This window comes from Egretta garzetta, unplaced genomic scaffold (genome assembly GCF_000687185.1).
Source record: "Egretta garzetta isolate BGI_Z169 unplaced genomic scaffold, ASM68718v1 scaffold404, whole genome shotgun sequence".
Lineage (NCBI taxonomy): Eukaryota > Metazoa > Chordata > Aves > Pelecaniformes > Ardeidae > Egretta > Egretta garzetta.
The window spans coordinates 667429-690690 of record NW_009259323.1 but is presented as its reverse complement, the minus strand read 5'-3'; the positions used below and the strand labels follow the sequence as shown (position 1 = coordinate 690690).

At 48.6% G+C, this 23262-nt stretch overlaps 1 protein-coding gene across 3 annotated transcripts in view; it reads left to right on the top strand.

The window, feature by feature from the left end:
- Positions 1–23262, top strand: part of PLS3 (plastin 3) — a 51454-nt gene that overhangs the window by 9503 nt on the left and 18689 nt on the right. Inside the window, exons 1-2 of one of the 3 annotated variants that reach the window (XM_035892174.1) lie at positions 7836–7904; positions 19027–19113. In XM_035892174.1, the coding sequence (XP_035748067.1) occupies positions 19047–19113 (67 nt within the window). In that variant the 5' untranslated portion in view covers positions 7836–7904; positions 19027–19046. Of the gene's footprint in view, positions 1–7835; positions 7905–12470; positions 12525–19026; positions 19114–23262 lie in introns of those variants that run through there. The other 2 variants (XM_035892175.1, XM_035892176.1) reach the window with 2 other exon arrangements.

Genomic DNA, 23262 nt, shown 5'->3' with positions numbered 1-23262 from the left:
TTGGGTTTTTTTTTTAATGTTTGTATTAGTCTTTGCCCCAGCGATGTTGCTAGAGTACATGGTACTGTCCCAGCCCTGGCTGCAGAAGCCCATGGTGCCAGGACTTCTGCTCCATGGGTTCTACTCAAGATAACAGTGGAGAGGATTGCTGATCTGCTGTTCCCACTGTCTCTCCAGTGCTGCAAGGTAGAAGAATGTCTTGCTCTGCTTTCATGAACAGTGGGACTGAACTTGCTGGCTTTGACTCTGCCCTGCTGGGAGGGATGGGAATGATGGATGAGGTCCCATGTGTTTTCGCAACCACTGTCCCCATTTTTCTGGGAGAGCTCAGTGTAGCCCCTCCCCACAGGCGAAATTGCTGGGTGAGCACCAAAGTTCTCAGTGTGTCCAGAACAGCGCTAACCAAGTGGAAACTTGAATTCAAGCTACCCATCCCTGTAATTGGCATTCGTATTTTGTGAAGCAGTGCTTCAGCTGGGTCACTTGCTAAGCAATGTCTGAAAGATCATAAATCCCGGGTCCTTGTTTACGCTGCCATCGCAATCTTGTGCTCCTTCCTCCTAATCAGCCGGGAAGGGTCTGTGGAGCGTTGTTTGGGTTTGGAGCAGGGCTGTGGTTTTGAGATTCCAGGATGCTGAGTCTCGTCCCAGGGACAGGCTTGGATGCTCTCCTGCCTTGGAGCCTCTGCAGCAGGGTGCTGATGAGCAGGCTGATGCTCCAGCCTGTCGCTGCTTTCCTTGGATTGAAACAGTGTTTGCCTTCTGCCATAACTGCCGAGCAGCTGCAGGGCTGCGGTGGTATATGCATATGTATATATATGCCACTATAAATCTTGTAGTTACGGTGATTGTCTCCAGCTGGTCGCAGAAATAAAGAGACTGAGTTCTAAAGCAATATTGCAGTTATCTTTTTCTTCCTGAATTCTGCGCAAAATGTTTTGCCTCCAAGAATGGATCGTGAGGACTTCATTTTAGGGAATACATAGGGTGTTTGTAGGTATATGTGAAGCCATTCTGTTACGATTGGTATTGTGCAGACAAGCGGGGAGAAGGTTGGCCCCTGCTCTTAAGAACCTGTTTCTGACATAGCAACACAATGAAGAAGGTCACCAGAGAACAAACATTACAATAACATTCACAACAAACAAGAAATACATTTACAAATGCATTCATGTTTCTCAGTGCTCCTGGAAGTAACACACCAGTTTCTGAATCCTCACTTAGGTAGAATTCACCTTTCTATAAGGAGAGAGGGGAAACTGGGCCTTCTGAAAACAGTTTAAATAAGTAGCCTTAATGTCTGACCTAAACTTTAGCCTGTTCCTTTCTGCACTGTTTGGCTCAGGTCAGGACTAAGCTTTCCTTGGGGACGCAGATGGGAGGTTCCAGTGCAATCCTGCCCCTGCCCTTCTGTTGCCCACCCCTTTGGAACATTCTTGTTGATCTGATTTCCAGCTGGGCTCTTGCCACTGTTTTATATAAACCAAATGCTCAAGCAAAGGCAGTATAGTCAGACTACTTGTTGAAAACTTGAAGAACTTGCATTGCTTCTGCCCAGCCAAGAAGCTCCTGGAAGTTACCTTAGCTCTCCTGGACGGATGGTTATGGCAGTGCCCAGCCTGCTCTAGTTAGATCCATCGCTAATGGCAAGATGTTTCATACCTTCCTCCCTGCCTCCGCCTTCTCTAAAGGCTATATACCATTTTTCTGGATTGTATAGGGTTGTTTTAGTTTGTCCCTTTGCTCCCTGTCTTCTAAAGAGGTCTTGGAAAGCCATGAAATGGAGTAAGATTCTGCCCTGTACTAATGGCCTTAAAACCCCGTTACATAAAGAGCCTTTATGGCCAGTACCAGTCAATAATTCGCTTTAGCAATTAAGGCTTTGTGCATTGGGTTGATACCAACTTGGCACACACCAAGGCATTGCATTTTCTTGTAGTGGATTGCCCTTTCATGTGTAACACCTGTAGCTAATATTCTTGATCAGCATGTGGGCCTCTTCGGTGTAATCCATGTTGTACCTTGTGGTGTTACTGCTCCCACCTGTAGATCTTCCCCTCCTACCTGAGCTGCAAAGTTGCTTCGTGCCTTCTGTCAAATAGTATTCCTTGCTTAGTCTTGGCTTTATGTAGGACCTGTAGATGTTTTTTGGTGGGTTTTGGTTTTTGTTTTTTTTTTTTTAATCTGGAAGGATGAGGTTGGGCGTTTTTTAATACTAGTTCGTAAAGTAAACTCAGCAGCAGCAACAGACTTGAGAGTATAAGGAATCTGCAGTCAAAGCAAAGACTGGCTTCACAGCATAGAGACTGGTCTGCTACTAGTAGCTAGTACCCATAAAAACATGGGCCGGAAAATATGAGATGGCTTACTAATTAACAGTGTAATGAGCTGTATGGTGAAGATTGCACCCTAGGGACCTGAAGGCTATGTATGGGTGACAACTTGCAGTGTATGTGTGAGTGGCAATCCAGCTCTACCATACCTTTCTACACATCTGAAGAGTGCGGTAGTGTCGTGCTGAAGTTAGCCTCTCCAGCAGGTCCATCCTACAGAAGATATTTTGTTGGGGTCTGAGACAAAAGGAGCAGTTATGGGGGGAAACCAACAAATGCAGGCACGAGATAAATGCCAGGAAAAGCTTCAGGATCCCTTGAGATGAGATTCTGGACTAGTTCAACACAGCTGAATTTGTAGGCCCACTTCCATGACATGATGAGCCCTGTGCCAGAATCTTCTACCTCCAGCATCTGGCAGAACATCTAGATGAGATACCAATGACTCCTTAAAGATCATAGGCTGGGCTGGGTGTATGGGCTGCTGCCCAGGTTGGTCTGTGACTATACCAGCTTTGCCTTGGCTCCCCAGCACCGAAACCTTTCTGCTAGTGGGAGCTCACCCACAGGTGGGTTGCGTGGGACTGAAGAGCCACCCAGTGGCAGTCTCCCACAGCCTCCCTACCAGCCAGGAGCGGTTTGCAGCAGACTGGTCTGGACAGTGGTCAACAGTTGGCTAAATGTCTGTCTGCTGGTTGGAGCAGGCTGTGACTACCATGGTATAACCTCTTCTTGCGTATAGGTGGAAGATATTAAGCAGTCCCTGACCTCTGGTTCTGCATAATTGCCAGTCTTGCTACAGTCCACAGATTTATTTTTTGAGCCACATCCTTTTTGCTGTTGTAATCTTGTTTTGAAGATTATACCAATTTTATTAGTAATCTAATCTAATAGGCTGCTTCTGTAGGCAAGTCACTGGTGGTGCTTGGCATTAGAGATAGCTCTTATTTGCTGTTGACTTTGCATGCTTTGGTCTTCATCAGCCTTTACCTCATGCTGTTGTAATCACCCAAAGGAAAGAGTTTTCTTTGGGGTGCAATAGGTGCAAGGTGCACTTTATGGTGGGTGAGGTCGAACTGCAAAACTGGCTTAAAAATATGCTCTGCTCCACATTCCTTCCAGGGGCCTCTGTTTTGGCTCAAAGAATACTTAGCAGAAAGGATGGGAAATGGTGGTGCCCTGCTTAGACCTGAGACCTGCCTGCGGGACTGACCAGAGCAAACCCCTGAGGTGTTTTCAGTGCTGGCTTCTGCCCTGGGAAGTGCAGCAGATCTGGCAGCTGCTTTTCCAGTGAAAGTGCAGGAAGGGTTCCCAGGTCATCTGTAGTTTCTGTCTCCCCTTACGGAAAAACCCTGCCCAACCTAGACTCCCTGTTGCCCATGATCTCAAGGGAATAACTTGTTCTTTTCCAAGTATCCCCTCTCCACACCCACCTTTTGTGTCTTCGAATTTAATAAAGTGGGTGACTCAGTACTAAATATAAAGCCTGCTTCCGGCATCATCTGCCTGTGGCTCATTTCCTGGAGCTGACATCAGTGGAGCCTTCGATTTCCTTACGAAATAGTCAGGCATGAGATACCCTTTGCACAGTGTTCTGGGCATACTTGCTGACTTCTTTGGTGCGTGGCTCCCTGCTCTAGGCTGTGAATAACTGGTCAGCTCATTGCTAAGCTGAGCACTGCTGGAGCATAGGGTAAATTGGGCGAGTCCTCAGGTTTGTTTTGCACTGCAAAATCGTACTCTAACTTGCAAGCGGTTTTTAAATAAAGCCTAACTTTCAGTCCCTACTGCATATGCAAGTTTTTCATTAAATAAGCATGAGCCTGACTAATGTCTTGCTTTCTTCCTGATGACAGGCTTGCTGAAAGAGCAGCTCAGGAAGCTTTTAGGGGGGAAATCTAGCAAAGAAGGATCTTTTTTTCTTTAAAAAGACTGATAAACTGAGGAGTTAAGGTCAAATGCTTGCTCTTAAGTTGTCAAATACTTCCATAGCTGTTTACATCGATGGAACGTACTCTGCAGTTGGTTGCAGCTGAAGGTGAAGGCAAGAAGCACAACCTCAATTTGTATCAAAAAGTACAGGGCAGAGTGCATAATTTCATTAAAATCCTTATCTTTAAAAGAGAATGTGGACAGACCTAGAGGAGGAGAGCGTCTGGCACTTGGTAAATAGTCACTGATCCCAGTCTGAAATGGGATGGTGGTTGGCCACTTAGCTTTGCTCTCAAGCCCTGGCTCATAAAGCGTGTTCTCTTTCTGATGGAGTAGACTATTTAGGTTACCTTCTGGTTTCTCTTCCAGCCAGTTACTCTTTTGGCCCAGAGCAGGCAGGTTGAACCACCTTTGCCAGTCCTGGAGGCCCACCAAGGTCTGCTGATGCTCTCTGTTGGCTCTGGGATTTCCTGGGGCTGGTGAGGCCCAGCCCTCTGGCTGTGGGGGTTTCTCTAGCGTGGAAATGCTGGAGGGGGCCAGCATGCCCTACACCTCCTTGGCTGAATCACAGTGGAGCTGGCTATATCCCAGCAAACAGCTTTTTTAGGCAGGAGCTAGAGGTGCCTGCAGGCAAAACCCTTCCCAGAAATCACTAAGGGTGGTGTAGCGTGCCCAGGGACTTGAGCATCATTTCATTAGTTGTCTTGTACAGCTTCCAGTATTAGCATGGCATCTCTTGGCATTGCTAACTAGGGGTGGAAAAGACTACTTCTGCTATGGACAGGAAAGCCTGGTGTCCAGGAGCAGGTGGTTGTCCTCTCCTGGGTGGTGGGACTCACTGGGGAGAGCAGTGGGGCTGCACAGCCCGCTGTAGCCGAAGGCCAGCACGTTGGATGTGTTCCCTTCTTCCCCCAGAGCTTTGCCAGAAGGTCTATTCTTCAGGGGTAGTGGTGAGAGGAGAGGGACAAGGTGACTCCTGGATTTACTCTCTCTGCTCCCTCATCACCTGGAAGGCAGTGACTGCCACTCCCACAGCTGTCATTGAGTAACCTCCGGAGGGCAAACGCGTATTAGTGGTCTCCCAGTGAAACTTGGCAGCTGGAGCTGGGGAGGAGATACATCCTTGTGCAATGATGTGCTGGAGGGATCTTGTCAGTGCTGCAAGTCCTCCTTGTGTGTAAACTTTGGTCCTGATGCTCCATGCAGGGAGCGGACATGTCACCTGAGCAGGGTGACTTCTGAGCACCTCTGGCATCTTGTGCTTCCCTAAAAGGCTTTCTTAAAGAGGGACGAAGAAGAAAATACACTGGTGTACTGGCTTGACCATAAAACTTCCTATTTTGGAAGAGCGCGGGGAGTGGTGTGTGACCAGCCGTGCTCGAGGAAATGGTCTGGGAGTGCACAGGGAGCTGTGTGTCCGCTGCCTGCCATCACCACACCCTGGCGCGGCAAGTCTTGGGGCATGACGCAGAGATGAGTGGTGCTGGCACTGCTGAAGTGCTATTTTAGGTTTGAGTGTAATTGTAGGTTGGACCGACAGGACTGGATTTGGAGTATTCGGAGTGCAGAGTGCTCTTAAAGATGTGGAAAAACTGGCTATCGCTGATCCTTTGCCAATGTGGAAGTTCAGTATTTCAAGTGCCCAGTGTGCGCATCAGTTAAACTTCTCTTCACGGTGGAGCCACTGAGGATCTGTGCTGACTGACGACAGTGGGTAGCAATGCCCTTCCCATCTGAGAGAACAGTAACAGCTGTTAGCCCTGTAGGATGCGTTACATTTACTTAGAAAAAGAAAAGTGATTAAGTAGAGGTTTGAAGACCCATGGGCTGGTGGCTTTTAGGTGTCTGCCTCTGCAGTGTGAATCTGCCACCTGCACACCTGCAGGTGCTGCTTTTCTGTCCCAGCAACACGGATGCCGGACAGGGAGAGGAGGTTTTTCTTTTCCCTCCCCAAAGCAGATGTTGCTCCTGCAATGGCTCTGCTGTTGATCAAAGTCACAAAATAGTTCGGGAGCTGGGCTTTGGCATGCTCTCCCCAGGACCTGTTAAGCCCCAAAACCTCAGCACTTTCTAAATCTTCCAGGATGAATTTATACTGTGCAGCGTGCTCACACATAGAGCAAAAACCAGAGGGACTAAACTTCCTGAAATAAGTTTCTTCGGTTTGGTTGTGTGTTTGTCCTAAGGTTTTGTGGGCTGGATGCAGTTTGGATCCGAGCAGCCAGATGAGCTCCTTGCACCAAGGGGCTGATGCTGTGCTGAAGCTGGTTGCTGATGGAAGTTGGAGCAGAGTCAAAGTTGCTCCCCCCTAAACCCTGTCTGATGTGTAGGCAACCTGACCTCGGTGGAGTGCACAAGTGTTTTTCAAGCCAACTTCTTTCCTTTTAAGTTGCAGCTGCAGTTCTGGGCATAAAAACCTCTATTTTGGTTTCCATTATATTTACCATCCTGAGGAAGCTGGCAGGTTGTGGGTTTGGGGTTGGGTTTTTTTGTTTGGGGTTTTGTTTTTTTTTTATATACCTCTTTTGAAACTCTACAGCTGGAAGCTAAATTTTCAGGTGATGCCCAAGAAATGGGACCAGGCGATGACTCACTTTCCTGGCTGACATCATTTTTAAAAAGAAACAAAAAACCCAATGACCCCATTGGTGAAGTATTTTTAATTTTTAGAACAGTCACGGGTTCTTCAAATTCTTCACTAATTCAAGTATTGTGTTTATTAGTAAGTGACATCCTTTCCTTTTAGCTATGGGAGGGCTCAAACATTATGGACTTAATAGGAATGGGAATGTCTGAAATGTGATTATAGTTTGGAAATGCCACTTAACCTTTTCGGTGATTGATTCTGCCCCTGTGCATTGCATCAGCAACAACATAGTGCATGATGTTTTTGTTGCTCCTGTCTTCCCAGTTGATAGCAGATGTCTGTCTGCACAGGGAGCAGACAGAGATTAATTCTTGAGGTAATGCAATATATCACAATATGGACTGGCTCTGAACTCTGCATTTACCACCCATTCAGACTACTTTTTTTTTTTTTTTTTGGAGGCACTGTGGGGTGAAATAGCTGGCAGCATCTTCCTTCAGTGTGGACTGAGGCTGAGTAGGTCTGGATCCTTCGTTGCTCTGTTTGTGAGCTTCTGGTAGTTTTAAAGATATCCATAAAACAAGTACCTAAACCAAAATACAAGCTCCACACCACTGTTTGGCTGGACAAGCAGAGAGCTAGCCATGCAAAATGCATTTAATTTAAAACATGAAAGGTAAAAGTGTTGTTTTTAAAAAAAAAAATATAAAAAAAATAGTTTGCTTACCCAAACGCTCTATATCTTACTGCCTCCTGTTCCCAAGTGCCAAGCCATAGAAGAGCAAAAACTGGTTGTTGGGGGGGGGGATCCCCCCACCCCTGCTCCGTTTGTGTGTGGTGCTACAAGCCGCCTGCCCCTCAGCCCTTCGAACGCATCTTTTTGCGGCACGACCGCATCCCTTCCGTGGCTCTCGGGAAGCGACCTCCCATTGCTGGGCGGGGATGGTGGGAGGAATGCTGGCTGTCCAGATCCGTCCTGTGGGCGTGGGAGACGCTTCAAGCTCCTCGGGCCGGGCGAGGGAGCGATTTGCTTTCCGTGGGCCAGGAGGGAAGGTAAGGGTGGCTGCTGGTGCGGGGGGATGCCCCGGGATGCTGCGCTGGCTGCTGCGCGGGCTTCTGGCTGCTGCGGGGATGCAAGCACGTGCCAGAGATTGCCCTGCAAGGACTTGTTTCGCTTTTATTTTTTCTCTGCAGAATGTCTAGGGATTCCTAATGCGGTAGTAGGTAAAGGAAAATAGCTCTAGGCAGAACGAAAAGATTAATTTGGGGTGTAATGCGTTTTAGATTTGGAATTTGTCTGTGCACCTGACGGAGCGGTGCATGCAAACCGAGCAGCAGCAAGTGCTGCAACTGACTTTGCTTCACCGAGTATTTAATTTTTCAAGTGAGGACTGAGGGTGTGCCTTCAGTCTGGGGCACGTCTTTCTCCATCTCAGTCTGCAGCAGGCTTTTAAAAAGCAGAACTGCTTAAACTTGCATGTTAGAAGTGTTAAATGTTTAAACATTTGCCTTACAGAAAGTGTGAGGAGCTCTGAGTACTTTTTGGAAATGGCTGTGGTGCCTACCTAGCTTTTTAGGGTCTTTTGCCTGGAGAGGCTGGGCTCGGAGTGCTGCCTGCTGTTCCAGTGGGAATGGCATGTGGCATCACAGCCTGGCAGGAGTTTGTTTCCAAACTGAGGAGTTTATCTTGCTTGCTATGTTTTCTAGCGAGGGCTGGCTATGCTTGTGCTGGAAGCTGGCATAGACCTTCTCCGAACGCTTTAGCAGTTGCTACTGGCTAAACCCCTTATATGCCAAGTACTTTTAAGTAAGGGGACACAAATGCTCATTTTTTTTGTGCTGAAAAACTTAAGACTTAACATGTCTGAAAACCTGTAAAACACATTAGCTTCTTTGTGTCCTGATTTTGTTTATACTGAATGTGTTGCTCTGAGGTTTTGCTTAGTTGTATTTTACTCTTAGCCTGCATTTATTCTGCAAAACATCTGGCTGTAAAGAGTGATTTCTCTGGCTGGAGGACATGCATACGCTTCTGAAATTTGGAGTGGCAATGAGGTTGTGTGCTGCTTACAGTGCACACATCTCTTTAGCCATTACATCTGTCCTCGGGGTATTGGGCACTGGCTGAGCTGCTAAACCGAGGGAGGAGGAGGAGGCAAAGCAGCTTGAGGGGACCCAACGTTAGTGCTCAGCTCCAGGAGTTCAGGATGCGTCTTGGAGATCCTACTTGGACTCGAAACCTGCTAATTAGGGTGCATTTTGCAGAGATTATTAATGCTTGTCCAAAATCCGAGAGTCACAGAGCAGAGCTTGCCTGATCCTGGATCAGCAACCTTTTGCTCCTTGTTGCTCCTCCCCGTAGTAAGTTAAATGGTGTGGGGAACACCCTGCTGTCGGAGCAGATGTGATTGCACTCTCATGGGAGCCACCTGGGAAGCAAAGACAGCAGCTCTCCTTCTCTTCTAGCCATTTCACATTAATCTTTGAGATTAATGTTCCTGCTTTTGTTAAGGGTAGATAGGATCTGTACCATCTTCTCTCGAGAAAATACGTGTTGAATTTACAGGGGATTTTCTGCTTCCAAAAGCCGCTAGGACAGCTATGCAGTTACACTGATTTATTGCAGTCTAGTGTTGCTTTCTTGCTCTGAAGCAAATTATTTTGACTTCTTTCCCTTTTTCCCAAGTGCTTTCTAAACAAGATTACAGGCAGCAGGGGAAGGATGGAAAAAGTTGTTTTTTTTTTCTTTTATCAGTAGCTCTTTCTGGTAAGAGGTCAGCTACTGAAATTCCTGGTTTTTAAGAGACTTTTGAAACATAATTCCAATGCTTAGAGTATGGTTTGTAGTTTCTAGTGTTTTGTTTCTTATTTAAGAAAACATCCATTGACACACTTCCCTGAATGTTTATCATCTGGGCAGCAGTCGCCGGGCTGCCGGGATTTCAGCCCTGGCTGTGCCATTTCAGGACAGCTCTGTTTATCTTCAAACTGATAAAACACCCTGGAAAATTGCTCCACTGCAGCTGTACCTTCTAAAAGGTTGCATGAAACCCACCCTTCCAAAATTAATTGCTGAAACTCCCTATTGTCCAGCTCGCCAGGGATCGGCACCGTCATGCTGGGTGTTTGGCTTGCAGTAGCTTGTTGCTGGCATTGAATAAGCAGTGACTGTACTGTGATTTAATTTAGGGATGGGGTTGATTCTCCTGCCTGGGCGGGAGGGAACTTTAACAGATTGAGTAACGCTTCTTGCTTTGCTGTGTCATACTGAATATCAGTTGCTTTACCTGCCAAGCAAAGGTGCTACCTGAGAGCAGAGGCTGGGGGTGCTGGGGGGATGGATCTGGCCTGGGCTGTGTGGCCTCGACTCCCTGCAGCCTTTGAAGGGCTTTATTTGGCTGCTGGGGGCTAGGGCACAGGCTGAGGTCTGCAGCTCACCCTCATAAGGAACTGGGCTCCTTTTGGGCTGAATATTGGGAAATTGAGACACACACATGCTTAAAGCATGTTGAGGGTAACCTGCAGGTCTCAGCAAGCAGGTCCCAATTGCTTCTGGTGAAGGAAATCAGCACCGATTCAGCCTTGTGATCCTCGCCCCTCCTCACTTGTGCAGGCAGGGAATCCATTGCCCTTCCCACCGTTGCTCTGAGGGTCCCACCGTAAAATGAGGGAAGCCTTATGCCGAGTTTTGCGATGGGCGGTAAGAGGTGGGTCCTTTCTTGAAGTCATTTATGGTTAAGATACAAAGCCATGCTGGCTATCTCGAATTATCTCCCTTATTAGGGGGATATTATCTCCCTTATTAGGGGGACTATGCAGGAATAAGAATTACTATCAGTGTAAGACTTTCCTGAGAGGCTGGCACGATTTTTATGTACCTGAGCCAGGAATTTAAAGGAAGCCTTCTGAGTTTGTCCATTAGCTGACATCTGACCCCTGCCCCCCCCTCTTTTTTACTTTCTTGCACTTAGGTTTAAATTATCTCTGGATGTTATTTGCTTTTGCAAGTTCCAGGCAGGATGAGTGTTCAGCTCTTCCTTTCCTGAGAGGCCTTGAAAGAATCACCTGTTCCGTGTTGTACTAATTAGCTAATGGGGAATATTGTTGTTCTGTTTCCACTGATGAGAAGAAACTACTGAAATTCAAAAGTGAGTTAAACCAGTCTGGTGCGTTATGATCTCAGATGTGCTCTAATCCTGGAATTGTTGCTCTGCTAAAACCAGAGGTGTGCCAAAATGCAATGTTTAGGAGAAGTATTTGGCAAAAAGGCTTTTAAGGACTGATTCACTTGTGCCTCAAGCAGTATTTTATCTGCTTTCCACTGTACCCTGCAGATCGTAAGTGCTCTGTAGGTACATGTAATAGAGTTGGAGCAGCGAGGCAGTCGCTACGCCGTAGCTGCAGGTCTGCAGCGGGACGGGTGTGTGCGAGCGCAGCTGCAAGGCAGGCTGCTGCTCTCCTCCTTGAAAGTCAGCGCTGCCCTGCTTTGGCCGTCCATCCGATCCACTTGGCCCTGGTCTTTCACATCAGGAGCCTTCAGAGAAGAGTGCAGGTCTGCAGAAAGCTTTCTGTGCTTTTCCCTTCCGTTTGAGTCCCAAACCAGTTTTATGTTTCTGTTTGTTCAGCCTCCTCATAGTAAATGCTGGGTCATGAGAGCAAGCAAGCATCCACCTACTCTGCTCCAGGACTGCATGTCACCCCTTAATGTGCATCAGAGGCAGCTCTGGCTCATAGTCCTTCAGGGTTGGGTGGGGATGTATGGGGGGGGCTGCACTGAGGACTGGGGAAGCTTTTTTTTCCCCTCCCATGCACAGCTGGAACATAGGCATTTGTGTTACTCCGACTTCTGCTCCCCTCCAGCCTTTGGCAATTGGATAGCACGTGGACAAGCATCCTCAGCTGCTCGCTATCTTTCTGTTTTCTGCATCTGCAAGACTCCAAATTTCCGTGTCATATCCCCGCTTTCAGTATTCTGGCTGCTGCCCTGAAGGACATGGCTTTCCTGGGTGTTTAGCAAGAGGCTGATTCCTATTTCATGTTCTGAGCGGGTTTGATGCTGATCTTGGGTTTTCTGTGGGTACTGGCTACAGCTCAGTTCTGGGTCAGGGTGCTGAACGTGCTGACCACTATCTGGGCCTGGCTGCACCCTGAAAACTTCTTTGGCTGTGCAGGGGAGTTAGAGGCATGTGAGTTGGCTATTGGGTCAGCAGTTGTTTTTAATAAGGATTTAAGATGATCAAAGCTAGTGAATCTGCTTCTGTCTTGAGGGAGAGGAAACACTTTCACCAGCATGCAAAAAGTGAAGGATCAGGTTGTCCGTGGATGTTGGGGCAGTGGTTAAAGTCTAAGCAGAAGGCAAAGGAAAACTGGTTTGCTGTCGTTGCTCCCATACCATTGCAGTGATCCTGCCTCTGTGCAGCCCTGATCCCTGCTGGGCGTCTACCCAAATGCTGCTCAGAAAAATCTCTGGCATCGTTCTACCCAGGTTTAGCTAGGAGAAATTGGGTTTTTAACCTGGACCTGATGGAGGAAAGTACGTGTCCAGAGGCGGATACCCCATAGACACATGCCTTCAAATCCGGAGAGAGCCACTGGCAAGCCAAGCGCAGTGACTAACTCCAGCATACGTCTCTCCTCCTGATGGATTTGGCAGACTGTTCCCCCGCAGCAGCGGTGAGTTGTGTAACAACGGGAGCAAAGTCTCCCCGTCTGCTCCCAGGTGAAAATAAGCGTAGCAAGGAGCCTGTCTCTCACAGCGTGACAGTTTTGGGGATTTGAAAGAATATAAAGCAAAACTCGCTAATAGGACTTTTGCTGAGGTGGAGATGTTTCAAAAACAGCAGCTGGCGGTAATCTCTGTATGGGATTGGGAGGAAGTGAGCCGTGGGGTGCTTGTGCCGCCGGAATCGCTATCTGCGGTCCTGTGTCCTTGCCCTGCGATGCAGCAAGTGGCTGTGGAACAGCTGGTGGGGGCTACACAGCCAGCGTGGACAAGTCCAAGTGTGTACCCTGTGTGTTCTGGATGTACGGTGTGTAAAGGCTTGAGGAAGCCGTAGAACTGGGAGGTAGTCAATTCAAACAGCAAGACAAGCTTAAAGAAATTCAATATTAAAATTGAACTTGTGTGTAGTTGGTCGTTGGCCTGTTGAGGTCAGTTGTTTGGTGCTGTGCATGGATGAGGAAAAGTGGATTAATAATGATATAAAGCTGGGTTTGGGTGATTGCTTTGCAGGCATTACAGCCCAGCGCTGTTCAATAGTTAAAGCATTGCAGATCTTGAGAGCAGAGCTGTAGTTTCATCGGTGTTAAGCCCGATGTGCTTGGGGCTGGGAAAGGTTGGTTGGAGGGAAGAGCCACAGATGAGAGGTGCAGCTACTCGGCCAAGTCTGGCACTGCAAAGAAATATCTGCTCTGAGCTTTGCATGCCCCTTTCCTCCCGAGGCAGCGGGAACAGCTACCTGAGTGGGTGGGAACACCTCCGTGTCTTGCGTGTGTGGGTACTGTGCTCATGCAAAGAGCAGCAGCAAAGTCATTTCTGGGGGACAGTGGTTTGCAGCAGCGTCACGCTGTTGGCAAGGTGTTAGACGCCGCAGTCTCTGGATGTGGTAGCATCTCCTGATCCCTGCTCTCACCAGGATGGCACCTACTGCCCTGGGGAAAGACAGAAGTGTGGCAAGGGTCTGGTTCCAGCCTCTGATCGGTGACTGGAAGTAATTGCCAAATAAAAGTTTATGTGCTTCCAGCAGCCTGGTGTTTGCTAATAACCACACGTAGGGAGTGGGTGCTGTCTTGGAGGAATTTGGTGAACAAAACATTGTTTGAAAGGCACAAACTGATTATGACCAGGAGAGGATGATAGGTTTTCATTTACACGACTAGGTCTTCATTTACAGGCCATCAGTCCCTAAGCTTCCCTGCCTCCCCCCAAAGCAGCAGTAAGTATTTATCTTGGAGGACTCATCAGACCAAGTCTGTGCACCAAAAGCTTTCACTTCATCCTGTTGCTGTCAAGTTTGAAGATGTTGTCTGTAAAACCCCAAAGGCTTTGCTTGGACTGGACCAGAAAGAGGAGCCAACAGAGCCACTGGGTGAGCCTGGTGATGGGGTGTGGGGGGGGAAAGATGTGCCCTCTCCTGCCCGCGAGCATTTCCAAATGCAGCGGGAGCCTGGGGCCGGCCGGTGCCTGTGGAGGAGGGTGCCTGCAGTGTCGGGAGATCCCTGCAGCATCCTCTGCAGCATCCCAGTCACCTGGGAAGGGATGCAAAGAAAACTCAGGCTTTCAGCCCTTACCAGCGACTCGTGTCCCTCACTGCTTTGCCCTGAGCGGAGGGGCTGCCCTGGGCTGGCCCAGCCCTTCCTGAGCTCGCACAGCCGCGCTGGGATGGGCACCATGCTGCCGGCCCCGTGGAGGGGTCTGCGCGGCAGCGGGGGAGAGGCCCGTGCAGCAGAGGGGTAGGAAGGACTTTGTGGTCGCTGAGATTCACACATCTTGCAAAAGGAGCTGGGGGGCGTGAATGGGGCAAGGGAAGCGGGGGAGCGTGGACAGCCACCCCGTTCTCTGATGCAGCTCGTGGCAGGGCCCAGCCCTACCTGCAAAACAGGGAGGAAGAAGAGGATGGGGTGAGCCACAGGAAGCCCAGGGGCCGGATCCTACGTCAGCTGAATCACCAGGATTCCCTCCAAATTAGCTCCAAATTAGCGAGGCGGCCGGCTGGCCGTGTCAGCGCTGTGTGCTGCAGCCCCGGGGGCTCTGGCACTTGCTGTGGGTTGTGGTGGGACCGAGGGCCTGGCTGTCCGGCTCGTTATTCCTAAAGCAGGACTGGTACGTGCTGGGTTAGTGGTCAGAGACATGTGGGTTTGAAGTATTTTTAATTAGCTAATGCTGACGGGCTTGCCTTCTCATGTCTGGAGCCATTGTCATGAAAAAGCAGCAAAACCACAGGTTCCTCCGAAAAGGGGAATACGTTCGGGGTGAGTCACTGCTCCAGACTAGGCCCAGCTTGCTTTTTTTTTTTTTTTTTAATCGGATGGAAAAAGGACACGTTAATACCTTTTTGTTGACACTTTAATGTATCTCTGCATTTGCCTGTTTGAGTAAACAAATGGATGCTGTTAATCAGTCAGTTGTAGAGATATTAAAACAGGGTGGGTCTGGGAGGGGTGGAGCAGCTTGGTTTTTAAACTAATGTGGAGGTGCTAAGAAAGCAAATTCTTCCATTTGGATCAGCAGTAAATTCCAGCTCTGTTTCTGTTGGAAGTGTTCAAGTGGCTGTCAGGAAATACTTGGTTGCCATGTGCTTTCAAAGAAGATGTGCAAATGCCTGAATGCCCCTTTCCTTCTCCCCCCCCCCCATTTTCCACCCATCCTCTGTGCAGGATGCAGCTCCCAGGGCTTCCCTTCTTGGGGAAGAGTCTTGGGGACTTTTTCTTTGGGCTTGAGTGTTTTTAAGTTGCTGTCTGAGCAGTTAATCCACCCAAATGTCCTGGTTAGCTTCTGGCACTTGTGCTGGAAGTGCTGAGCGCCGCAGCGGAGGCATCGCTCCGGTGACAGTCCCCACGAAATGGTGTGCCTGCAGGTGGCTTACAGCTGTTAAAACACACGGGCTGGGGCAGCTTCATTTGAGCGGCCGGTATTGCAGTTCTGTCTGGAGAGCAAATAAACTAACCCGGATTCAGTGACTGCAGTGTGTTTAGAAGCTATAAAACTTGTTTGCACAGAAACTTCATACAGCCCTTCTCTGGGAAGGGAGTTGGTACTCGAAAACCTGAGATGCGCTTAAAGCAGCTCTGATCGGCAGCACAAAGTCATCAGAGGACAGAAAGGGGCTGCACCGACTGCCAGCCGCGCTCTTCTGTGAAGCTGCTCTTGTGCATCTGCGTGTTTCGGAGCTGTCTGGTTTTCTTCTGTGGGGTGAGGGATGAAGGCAGGAGCAAAAGGGATCTGGAGCAGGAATTGCTTCCTTATACGCTCTGCTTATGTGTGCATTTACTGATGGACCATCTGTCACCAGGGTGTAAAATGGGTGTGGGATCCCTAGCTCTCTCGTCTCCCCTTTATCTCTCTTCCTTCCTCGAAAATGGATCTTTAAGCGTGAGTTTGTCTCTGGCTGTCATTGCAGGCCCTGGCAGGGACTTTGCTCGCCCAGAAGTGCGTGTGAGGTGCTGAGGCGTGAGCAGCGCGGTGCCGCAAACCCACAGGGCTTCCAGTGAGGCAGCTGATGCGAGATCCCTGTGCCAGCGTGATAAAAGGGCTTTTTCTGTCCCTGAAGACAAAGCCTCTTGTTTAAAAATGCAACTGAATGAAAAACATGATTCTGAATGCCCTAGGCGCAGCTACTAAAAACAAACAAACAAAAAGAAAACTGCAACAAAAAACTGAAAAGCTCCCCTGCCCCCCAGGCCAGCGTGCCAATGTTGGTGTAATACCTCTCCGTTGCAAAAAACCCCTGTACAATTGCTTTGGGAACTTGGCAGTCCCTGTCAACTCTTAACTTTGTGGCCCACTAACCTTTCATGTACTGTTTTGTTAGATGATAACGTACTTTCCCCTTCCCAGACAGCTGTAGCAAGGTCAGTTGTCTGCTTTTTCTCTGTTGGTTCAAATTCTTTCCCTCTCTTCTCAAGCAGAGAAACAGAGAAGGAAGAAGCAATACAAAAACTGAGAGCTAACCCTGTTTTACAGACTTAGCGACTGAACTGAACAGCAGGGGGGCTGGAAGGGAAAACTTACTTTAAGTGAAGACCCACACAAACAACTGCAGGGCATATCCAGAGTGGTTTTGCCCTGATAAAGTGAAACAGAGCAGCTTTTTTCAAAGCTCTTGGCTTATGGTGGTGTTTGCTGCTTGTTTTGGTGGATGTTAGAGGCAGTCAGCAGCAAATTAAATTCGAATGAAGTGGTTAGATAATGATGCTTTTGGAAATCCCTTTTTAAGGGAAATCCTCATGGTTTGAAAATGAATTGGTGCAAATGAGGATTAGGAAGAAAGCAGAATTTGTGAAGGAGGGTTGGCTCAATTTTTAGTCTCGTAGCTTGGCCTTTCCTGCCTGGCAGCTTATGCCACCTGCCTGTGCAGCCAAAACTGTCGCTGTTCCCGACAGTGTTCCCCAAGTGTTCCAGCCAGTTGTGAAATAGCATGCACCAAGCTTGCTCAGAGCTGACTTTCTTGCTGAGCAACTCCTTTATCCCCTGGAAATAACAGCCAGGTTTTGGTGGCGCTGAGGCTTGGGCTGCTGGGGCACCCGTGGGAGTGCAGGGAAGGAGCTGCAGGAACGGGGGTAGGACCCGGACTGGGCATCCAGCAAGGCGGGCAGCATGGCACACAGCAGTCCTGCATCTTGCAAGGTAGCGTGGTAGCATTTCCTTGGTCAATTAGCCTAACTTGTAATCTGTGAAATAGTATAAGAATGTACTATGATGCTTTTTTTTGTTCCCCTCCCTCTGTCAGTCTGATGCAGCTTTGCTGCAATTCCTCCCCCTGCCCCATTCTTGCAGTACAAGCCCAGTGATGAAGTTAGCAAACTTGCTGCTGGTGGCTTTCACTGACTGATAAACATTTTGTCATGTCCGCTGGCAGCTCTGGAGATGCTGGGAGGTGGGGTCTGATGTGCTTTCCTTCATGTCTCTGCAGTGATGCAACTTCTTGTTGACTTTCTCTGCTGCTGGCACCCATCTGAGCTGCTTTCCCAGGCTGCCACACCTGCCCATCGCTCTCATCTCGAACAACTTCATCCTTTCCAGACTGAGTGAAGTGTTACAGAGAATGAATATTTACAGCTACAGGCAAACTTGTGTTCTTAAGCTAACAAGTGCCTGTGAAGGCAGCTGGGAGCCTCAGACAAAAGAGGCTTGCTGATCAGAGCACAGGCATTTCTGAAACTGAGCCTCCCGTCGCTTGAGCAGCGAGCCAGCCCGTTCAGGATCCTGCCTTTGACTGTCTGTAAACCTGAATTCACCCCTCGTGCCTTTGCTTACAGAGGAGGAGGCAGCTGTGTCTGTTCCCATAGGCAGAGGAGGTACCTTTTATTTCTCCACTTACAGCGACTGGAGCTAACAAAGTGGGAGCTGGAAAATCTTGGGATGCAAATCTCATTTGATGTTGCACTGAGCCTGCCCAGATCCCCATTTTTAAAGACCCTGAGCTAAGCTAGCACGTGTGCTAGAATGTGCTTATCAGTGCCTACCTTGTTCACGCAGAGGGATTGACCTGTCTGCACTGCTCCATCAACTGCTGATCTCTCTTGGTTGTACTGGCCAACGTGCCAAGAGGGCATCTGATGCTGCCGTCACGAATGTCGTGGGAAGGGGACGTGGGCAGGTCACTGTCCTCTTCCCATCCTTATGGTGATACCTCCTGTCCAGGCTGGCCGGGTGGCACCTAATCAGCATTTGGAAAGCAAGATTATAGCAGATGGGTGTAGGAACTGTATGCTTCATCCTCTCCGTTTCTTAAACACCAAGCAGATCAGATCAAAGCGGAGTTTCTGCCTACTCGGGGTCTGAGCGCGGCTGATGCCTGCTGTGCCGCGCTTGCCTGTGGCGTTCCTGCCGTGCCTTGCTTGAGACGGCGGAGGGGTCAGTGGCAGCGCAAGCAGCCTCTTGCTGTTTATTGAGAGACCGACGCTGGGGAAATAGGCAGCTGTTTATTCAAACAGTTTTCTTGTAGAAAACCAGACTATTTCCTTTTTGCAAACGGTATTAGGTGTGCTACTTTGTGCAAAAAGACCTTTTCAGGTACTGTTCAGAATCTTTATTTGGGTTTGGTAGCTGTGCGCTCTCAGGGGACAGGCAGGCAGGAGAGCACTGAGTATCGCCTGCATTAATATTTTAACTCTGGATTCTAATTTTGTTCAAAGTTGTGGAAAATCCTGGGAGATGTGAGCTTTTCTGACCTACAGAACACACTGGTAGCAGGTGCTTTAACATGTGCAGAACAGCGTTGCCCGTAAAATAAATACACAGAGCTAAATATTAACGAGGCTAATGGGATTTTTGACTTGTTAAGGAGTGCATTTCCCATTTTCTGGGTTTCACACATTTGTTTTCTTAGTGGAAAGATAAACGTGGCTTCAAGAACTGTAGTGACCTTGGGACTGGTGGTTGCTATGCCACTGTTCAAAACGCGCACATTTGAATGCAGCCTGGTTTCACACAGTGTCCTTTTTCTCTCTTTAGATACTCCCTAGATTCATGAGATGGCCAACACCACGCAAATCTCCAAAGATGAGCTGGAGGAACTCAAGGAGGCCTTTGCCAAAGTTGGTAAGTCACAGTGAGGAGGGCACCTCGCTCCTATCTGCTGTACATCGGAGATGGATTTATCCCACGCTTGTGAGCAGCGGTGCCAGCAGAATGCGGGCAGTCTGCTGCTCTCGTGATCTTCTCCGTGCCAAGGAGTCCCTTGGCAGCCTTGTTGCTTCTGGCTTGTCACTTCTAGCCAAGGAGCACGAGGAAGGGACGTGGGCAGTCTGGCTGTCGGTGAGCTCTGGCAGACAGCCTTACCCTGCTGCTCCGGGGTGGGCTTTGTTGGTTCCTGATGGCAGCAGAAATATCCAAACAGGTATTGTGTTACTGCGGCCCGGGCAGCGCTTCAGGGCTCGCACAGTGCTTGGTTCTCATGATGTTGGTTTTGGCAGATTGGCTGAGCCGTGCCGATGGTAAATGTAGGTGCTACATTTCTGGTTTCAGGTGCATGTGAGGCACTGTATTTGGTGAGCTTGTAGGCAAAACCTAATTAGTATCTGTTTACCTGGCCATTATGGAGCAACCTGTGGTGATAATAAAATGCTTTGCGGCTTCAGTGCATGTGCATTGCCCTCTGGTGGCTCTATTTTTTGTCTGGTTCTCACCTCCCTAACCGCCTGCCATGCTCGAGGGGTTGCACAGCCCAAGCTGCTCTGCCTGCCTTCCAGCTTTCCCCCATGCTGGCATTGCAGAAGCCTCTGGCAGGCTGCTTCAGGAAGCCAAAATGGGCAGAAAACTGACATCATGGAGAAAATTGTTTTCTGCTGGTTCAGTTTCCTGCTAGGGCTTGCTGAAGGATCAGAGAAACACCAGGGAGGGGCTGGGTGGGAGCTGGACTGCAGCAGCGTGGGCTGAGGTCAGCGTACGCAGCTGGGGAACCGCAGCCGGGACTGGCACCGGCTGGGAACGGCTTGCACAAGTGATCAGAGCCAGTATTTCGTTTTCCTAACTGGACATCGGCATTGCTTGAGCACTGGTTATAAATACAAATTGGTAGTTGGCTCACATCTGTATTTGGTAAACTGCCCCCTAGAGCAGGGTGGCTCTTAAAACTCTTAAGGCTCACTTGCTCTGAATTTGCAGCCTGCAGAGGGAAATACAAATTTCAAAGACAACTGATTCTCATGGAGCAGTATTCCCTGTTGGGACTCGCAACAAGCTGCATTTTAGGTCGTTCCCTCTCCTGTCTCACTCTTCCTGAGACTTTTCCAGCAGATGGAAGTGAGCTGCCACAGATGGAGATAAGTGACCATCGTGCTTCTCGCTGCCTAATGTGCCTCTGAGTGCAAACCTTAATAAGGCTGGGATGCAGGCAGCCCCTTCTGTCCTTGGATAAACTTAAAATTATTAACCTGGCCAGAATGTGGTGGCTTTTTGTCATCAGTGTTGGGGGGAATTATCAAGATTAGGTTGGCTGTCTGTCTTTGCACTGGAAACATGGAGAAACCCAAATCGAGTCCTGGTTTGTTTTAGCAAACCAGCTCACCCTACTCAGGCTGTGTGCCCCTGGTTGGTTTTAAATTATAAAAGCAGTGTCAAAACTTAGGTATTGAGAAATGTGATAATTAACCTGGACATATCCACGAGTGAGATGGGATCTGCTAGTCTTTTTCAGCTGCTTTCTGTTTTATGTGCTTTAGGCATGGAACAGCCTGCAGGCATTGCTGTGGGACATATCTGTCAGGAGTGTATTTAATGCTCTCATTCCTTTTATTCTTGCCTAAAGGAGCCATATTTGCCCTGGGATATAGAACTGGTCACTAATTGGGTGACTGACTTTCACTGGGAACTTCTAATGCCATCTCTAGTGAATGGGAAGAAAAGTTGGACTAAGGCTGCTATTTAAAGTGAAGCCTTTCTTTCATCTCCCAGCTACCTGGAAGACTTGGAATGCAGCCGAGAAGCATGGCTATAGCAAAGCTCAGCTGGCTGGCTTCTAGGATGTCATAAAGGAGATGTGAGGAGGAGGAAGCATCTCACAGGGTGATTTTGGCTCACCAAGTGGGTGCCCCGCTCCAACGCGCAGCTGCATGGGCTCCCTGGAGACCTGCTTTAACTTTAGCATGGGGCAAGGTACTGCTCTGGATGTGTAGGTTGGTGAGACTTTAAAGGTGTGTGTTTGACCAGCTTTTCTGTACACAGCTGGACTGGATCGAGACGTGGTGATGCTGGAAGGCAGTGAGGTGTGTTACTGTGTACTCTGCCACCACTTGCCTTCCGTGCCACTTGAAGGTATCCCCTCTCTCCCATGCAGCTGGTGTGCTGTTCTCTGATGGCCAGCAAAAGGCAAGAGTCCCACAGACTACCTACTGCTTGCTAGAAGCAGTCCACAGGTGAGAAACCATGGTTTAGGGTTAGCACCAAAGTCAGCTACAGCTCAGACAAGCAGCTCCCACCATCCTACAGCCAGGTATTTGTATTGGAAGTGATCCAAGTGGTAAACAGCAGTGGGGAAAAAGACATTTTAACATCTGAAAAAAAGTAATTAAGTGGGGCATAAGCACAGTCTAGGCTTTGAATGATCAGCAGGTTAGCTGGAGAAGAGCAGGTTGCTCCAAATCTCAGCTGATCTCTGAATTTGTTCTGTAAGCAGGTGTGTATGTATGTGCTTGGCCAAACAGTGGCACTTCATGGGGGAGGCACGGCAGAACAAAATCTGCCAACTTGCTCTGTTTATTTGTCTTCCTTCTCCCTGCTTCTGATAGCAGAGATAAGCATCTTTTCTGGAAACACGAAGTACTTAAAAATCGTAACCCAGCTGAACACTTTGTTCGCTGCTGCAAGGTGGTAAAACAATGCTCCGAAGTGTTAGCTTAAGGCAAATAGGGATCTGTGGTCCTGCTGAGCCTATCTCCTTAAAAGGAAACGTGTGGGTTACTTTCCCCTCCTGCATCCTGTTATTTAAGCTATTTTAAGTACTTGTCTGGAGGAAGCTGAGCCAGAGCTTGAAGCGGCTTTTGGGTTTTGTTTATTGCGGCTTTGCTGCGCCACCTGCATATGGGCAGAAGATGGTGCCGTACATCACTGCAGTGACCTTTCCCAGATTTAGTACGCTGGCGTGCGTGCGCCTTTCAGTAGAAATAGCAAACTTCAGATGTGCTGTAGTTTCCTTTCCATCAGGCAGATTATAATGAATCCGGGCTGTAGCTTGTCTGTTAAAACAATTTTGTTTTCTTCCATTAGTAATTCTGGGCCGTACGCCGGAGGATTTAATTTGGGATAGCTTCTATTTTGACGGCCTCTTCAGCTGTTGAATACCATTTCAGATTTTGTTAGACCACCGTCTGAAGTCTGGCCCTGTTGCAGGACATCCAGCAAGGCACCATATGGTGGGCCTGCAGTGATGCTGGAAATAATTATGGAACTTGCTGGTGCCACAAAGGTGACTACTTTTTTTTTCTTTTTAATGCTGCTACTTCGTACATTTGACCGTGATGGCAGAAGGGGAACAGAGACAGTGGGAAGGGAAGCAGCTGCCCTATGGGATAGGGGTCTCGGGCTTATTTGTCGTGTTTACAGGGCTAAAGGCTTTTTTATAAGAAGAATGGGTCCATATTCCACCACGTAGTCAATCCCTAGTTAAGGGTACTTGACTGGGCTACCAAGCCAAAACCACAAGCTAGCACATCCACCAGGCTTTAACACTTAAATCTGCCCTTCGGTGGCTGAGAAGCTGAAACGTGAAACGAGAGCATCTTTACTGCAAACCCCGTAACTTGGTGTGGGGTCTTGCAGTTGAACCAACAGACATGTCTTGCTCATAAATCCCAGTCCCAAAGTGTCTGGGATGTAGATGCCCTTTTAATCTATGAAGTAAATCAGTGACACTGTGGAAGAGTAACTTTTACAGGTGGGCGTTTGGGATGTTGTTAAGAGCTGGAAGAACTTGGGTCCTGAGACCCAAGGCGTTTGAGTGAGTGAAGGTGCGTTACTCAACGGCATGTCCTTCACACTTGACTCCGTGCCGTCTGTCTGAGCCCAGCGCAGGTGCTTGAGAGCCACCGACGCACAGCTCCTGCTGATGGGCAGCACCTTTCCTGGCGCCGTGCTCCTGAGTTGCATGTGCTCACCTGTGAGTGTGCGTTTCAGACAGCTCTTCATGCTGCAGGGCTGCTAATTTTTTTTTTTTTTTTTTTTTTTCCGTGAGCAGGGGGAAATTTTCTTTGA